We start from the raw sequence: 5,350 nt of genomic DNA on the forward strand, positions 1-5,350 counted from the left end.
AAGCGAGCACGAGGTGTATGAAACAGAACACACGTGTTATAACGACTGCTGTTGCCCCGCCATGCGAGGATGAATAAGTTACATACGTGGTAACTTGTAAGCGGACACGAGGTATATGAAACAAAACAACCGTGTTATAACGACTGTCATTTGCCCGCTATGCGAGGATAAATAAGTTACATACGTGGTAACTTGTAAGCGAGCACGAGGTGTATGAAACAGAACACCCGTGTTGTAACGACTGTCATTGCCCGCCATGCGAGGATAAATAAGTTACATACGTGGTAACTTGTAAGCGGCACGAGGTGTATGAAACAAAACACCCGTGTTATAACGACTGCTGTTGCCCCGCCATGCGAGGATGAATACGTTACATACGTGGTAACTTGTAAGCGGCCACGAGGTATATGAAACAAAACAACCGTGTTATAACGACTGTCATTTGTCCGCTATGCGAGGATAAATAAGTTACATACGTGGTAACTTGTAAGCGAGCACGAGGTGTATGAAACAGAACACCCGTGTTATAACGACTGTCATTTGCCCGCCATGCGAGGATAAATAAGTTACATACGTGGTAACTTGTAAGCGGCCACGAGGTATATGAAACAAAACAACCGTGTTATAACGCCTTGGCCCTACCAAACATAAGCTATACATGTCTTACATGATAGAATGGTAGAATTTTGAGTTAACATACAAAATTATGTTTTAACGTTTTCATTCTGTTAAATTTAATCGTCGTAACATCAACCACTGATAGTTGGCATCAACTTGATGGCATCGAATATTACATTGAGTATACAGCAGTGAATGGAGTTGATAAAGCTAACGAAAGTTGTCAATCAATGGACGCCATTCTAGCTGTTGTTAATTCTCGACGAATTCAAGATTTTCTCGTGAAAAATATTGATACGACTAAGTTAACAGGTAGCCAAATATTAATGACATTATTACGGACCATTGTGTGTGGGTTTTAGATTTATTGTGTTTTATGTTTTTTAGGTAAACCATATTCCTTCTTCATTGGTTTGAGTCGTACCAGTCCAACTACATTGCAATGGTCGGATGGAACAACAACTGATACATCAGTCTTCACTTATTGAGATAACAACGATGACATTTATGATTCCACCAAACTTTGTGTTACTATGGGATGGGATGGAGCTTTTGACGAATCATTTAAGTGGAAGATCGTACGTTGCGGCGATACCCATCGTTTTATTTGTCAAAGTAGGTAGCATATAATAAAACGCTCGCTTTCATTTGTACGGTTAACGGTACTATCATACCATAAATAAAACACAGTTTATACCGTGGGGTAAGATTTTAGAGGGTGAGGTTACTGTTATATAATTTTGTAAGTATTTTTTCCCAAACGAGACGAATAATAAGAATAAAAACATGTCCCATCTTCCCCATTCTAATAATGTAATGCTTTTACAAAAAAAAATACGGAAAGTCACGGTAGAACAGCAGTTGTTATAACAGACTAAAAATAAGTAGAACTTAATCGATGAAAGACGTGACCGTTACAACCAACAAAAACATTGCGATGTCGATTTAATTAAAAAATAAACCGCGATTTCCCTTTTATACAGAAACTGTTAAAACAACTACAGAAGCAACAACTGAAGTACAAACGACAACAAACAGTGAAAGGGGTAATTTATTTTTGGTGCACCATGATGTATGAATACACCTTGTGTGTCTGGTGTATAAGAAGACACCCATGTTATAACTCGACAGTGAGCATGAGGTGTATGAATACACCTTGTGTGTCTGGTGTATAAGAAGACACCCATGTTATAACTCGACAGTGAGCATGAGGTGTATGAGTACACCATGTGTGTCTGGTGTGTAAGAAGACACCCATGTTATAACTCGACAGTGAGCATGAGGTGTATGAGTACACCATGTGTGTCTGGTGTATAAGAAACCAGCACCCAAGCTGCTGTGTATGTTGTTTATAAGTTATGTAATATATTGTATGAATACACCTTGTGTGTCTGTAATATACTCAAGGATTAAAAATCGGTGGTAAATATATATTTTACGTTGTGTTTGTGTTAAATAACTGCCTCTGTTTTGTGTAGGGTATACCGAGACTACTTCTGGTATAGAACATAAGGAAACAAGTGGTTCGAGTGCGGGTCTTTATGCAGCTACAAGTGTTGGGGCAGTCATTGTCATCGTATTATGTGGAGTAATCTGCATAAAGTATTACAGGTTAGAATATGTAGGCCAAATGTCCCACGCCCACAGTCGAGTTGCTGAAGCTATTGTAGTGAATAAGTAGACATGACTTTTGGTTGGTTTGGTCATTTATATCCTCGTGGGTGGGAACTTGAGTGACTTATCCATGGTTGCCACTCCCATGCCCACAGTTGAGTTGCTGAAGCTATTGCAGTGTGTGGATGAGCAGACATGACTTTTGGTTGGTTTGGTCATTTATATCCTCGTGGGTGGAAACTTGAGTGACTTATCCATGGTTGCCACTCCCATGCCCACAGTCGAGTTGCTAAAGCTATTACAATGTGTTGATAAGCAGACATGACTTTTGGTTGGTTTGGTCATTTATAGACCAGGACATTATAAGCACAACCAATACCCATATGGCTTGTTTTGCTTAAAAATAAAAAAAACTTTTTTACAGAAACAAATCTCCGGCTAGTGATGTCACAGTGACGTATGCCGTACCGAATGAAGGTATAAAAACTTTATTTTATGTCTGTGATTAAAATATTTAATGAATATTTTTTAACCAAGGAATACGGGTTCGAGGTTCAACGCTGCTACCGTTAATTATGTACGCATTTTGTAACGGCTATTATTGCCTCGCCACGCAAGGATAAATAAGCTTAATGTATTTTAATCAATAATTGCGCGTATGGTGGGACAGTGGCAATTGTTATAACACGAGTGTTCTGTTTTATACACCTCGTGCCAGGTCATTAGTTACCACGTATGTAACTTTGTGTTTTTCCCATAAGCTGACAAATTAGACAACTCAGTAGTAAGTACCTTGCTCATAAACGCACACATAATTTTCCAATGCTGGGGCAACTACGGTCGTTATAACGCATGTGTTCTGTTACACACACTTCGTGCGCGCTTACTAATTACCACGTATGAAACTTTTAAATAGTGGCGACGTGGCAAAGTGATTAGCGTGTCTGTGTCTAACCCAGGGGTAAATGGTTCAAGGCTCTTATCGTTGCTACCGTTGTGGGTGTATGTGTCACTGAGCAAGATACTTAACGGCTATTGCTCCAAACCATTGGTCACTAATGGGTTGTCCAAATTATTAGCCATACATATAAAAAACAAATACTCGTAAGCTGGCACGAGTCGTATGAAACAGAACACCCGTCTTATAATTACTTTCGTTTTCCGACCATGCAAGGGTAAAGTAAGCAAGTTACATTCATTCATTAATTCGTATTTCTATACACTTTTAGACTATACTCCAGCTTCGGTCAACAATGTATTGTACGAAACATCCGGTGAAACCAGTCAAGATATATACGCTGTCGCCAACAAAGTAGATCCTGTGTATAGTTGTGCGGAGGCTGGCCCAAGCCATGATGTTTCAGATGTTGATTTTCGTGGTGCGGACGGGCCATATGTATGCGCTCAGGAAAATTTACCAATCGATGACAACATGGGAGTCGATTCGCCAAAAGACGTTTACGCCAAAGTGGCAAAAGGACCGCCAAAGAATGACGTATACGCGAAAGTGGCGAAAGAACCGCCAAAGAATGATGTGTACGCAAAAGTTTTAAAATAAATAAGGCATTATAAAAAAAAAATTTTAAACGCTAAACATTCGTGAAATGTGCTACACCGTGTTTATTGTGTTTTGTTTATTAGTTACTTTTTTACCGTTGTAGACATACTTGTTGTTAACTCCAACAATTACTATTTTACTGACTGTCGCCACCGTCTGACTGGCTTATATACTGCCTTTCTTGTGTCTTCGTTATGCGAACGTCGTCTCTCTAGTCTGCGTTTCAGTATAGGTTCTTGCATGGTTCTGTTAACATCGCAATTTAACGTAACTGTTTAAGATTTAGTTATTATGTGTTCAGCTATTAACAATGTTCTATTTGAATAAGCGACTGAACATAACTGTTTTTTAATCTCTCTCTCTGGCTCTCCCTCGGTCTCTATCTGGCTCTTTGGCAACCTGGCTGGTTTGGCTCTATTTTGGTTATTGTTGGAATCTGGCTATCGTTTATGATTTGCGTTATCGTCAACACATCTGTATATATTCACCAAGTGGAGAGCATTAATTAAGTTATAGACATCAGTCGCTTATTCCTTACGGCTAAAACTGCAGCCGCGTTCGAGCTAAACCCTAGCTCCTACATTTGTTTTGGAACAAGACGCTTATAAAGGCAATTGCTTTAATCCAGTGATCACTAATGAGTTGTCCAAATTATCAGCCACAGATAAAAAATGGAAAAATCCACAAAAAATAATCACCTTAAGTAACATACTTGGTAATTTGTAAGCTGGCGCGAGGTGTATGAACAATACATGTTTCTGATGTATAAAAAGACACCCACGTTATAACTTGACAGTGAGCATGAGGTGTATGAATACACCATGTGTGTCTGGTGTATAACAAGACACCCATGTTATAACTTGACAGTGAACATGAGGTGTAAAAATCCGTGTTATTACGACTGTCGCCACGCGAGGATAAACAAAGTTACATTTATTATATATTCATAACTATACGATCCGTTAATAACGTGTTCTGGTGTTTAGATTTTCTAGTTCTCTAAAGTGGGAGTTTTGTTTAAGAAATGTGTTTTAGCCTATGTTGGTATTCATCACGTATATTCGTCTCATGTATCCATGTCTTTTCTTGTACGAGATAAAATATCTGAGATCTTACGTTTATTTCTCGAGACACCCCGTCGATAACGGTTAACATCTGTTTTTTTCTGTGGATTTTTTTAGACAACTAATTAGCGACCACTTGGTTGAAGCAATTTTCATTAAGTGTTTTGCCCAAAGACACATACACTCACAATAGTAGCAGCGACGAGCCTTGAACCAAAATTATTAGAAAGATAGCACGCGGACGAGGCGAAAAATGTTACAAATTCCAGCCACTAGAAAACAAAACATACAATGATCTTGTTTATTCGTGCACTGCAACAAAATAAATACCGAAATTATTTTCAAGTTTTCAGATAAATTTACCCGCATTAAAATCGATGATTTTTAAAAAGTTTTTAAAAATAAAAATTATAAATTAATATGATGTGATGTGAAAAAATAGTAAAATAAAAAAGTGTGACGATTTTGTTACATATTTGGCAAAAGATAAAATACT

General features: G+C 38.2%; 1 protein-coding gene across 1 annotated transcript; it reads left to right on the forward strand.

Moving 5' to 3' along the window:
• The first annotated feature begins 688 nt into the window (after positions 1 to 688).
• Positions 689 to 4,425, forward strand: LOC100179792. The gene is made up of 6 exons (XM_002129017.5): positions 689 to 930; positions 1,006 to 1,233; positions 1,602 to 1,664; positions 2,097 to 2,229; positions 2,657 to 2,709; positions 3,462 to 4,425. The coding sequence occupies exons 2-6, from the start codon at positions 1,152 to 1,154 to the stop codon at positions 3,788 to 3,790; spliced, it is 660 nt and encodes a 219-aa protein (XP_002129053.1). The 5' UTR covers positions 689 to 930; positions 1,006 to 1,151; the 3' UTR covers positions 3,791 to 4,425.
• Positions 4,426 to 5,350: the final 925 nt, after the last annotated feature.

This window comes from Ciona intestinalis, unplaced genomic scaffold (genome assembly GCF_000224145.3).
Source record: "Ciona intestinalis unplaced genomic scaffold, KH HT000355.1, whole genome shotgun sequence".
Classification (NCBI taxonomy): Eukaryota; Metazoa; Chordata; class Ascidiacea; order Phlebobranchia; family Cionidae; genus Ciona; species Ciona intestinalis.

Bases quoted from the DNA above. Each gene is read 5' to 3' on its own strand.
- LOC100179792 (XM_002129017.5), top strand. From the start codon at position 1,152: ATGGGATGGGATGGAGCTTTTGACGAATCATTTAAGTGGAAGATCGTA. The intron at 1,665-2,096 runs GTAATTTATTTT...TGTTTTGTGTAG, and splicing joins GACAACAAACAGTGAAAGGG to GGTATACCGAGACTACTTCT. The intron at 2,710-3,461 runs GTATAAAAACTT...ATACACTTTTAG, and splicing joins GTATGCCGTACCGAATGAAG to ACTATACTCCAGCTTCGGTC.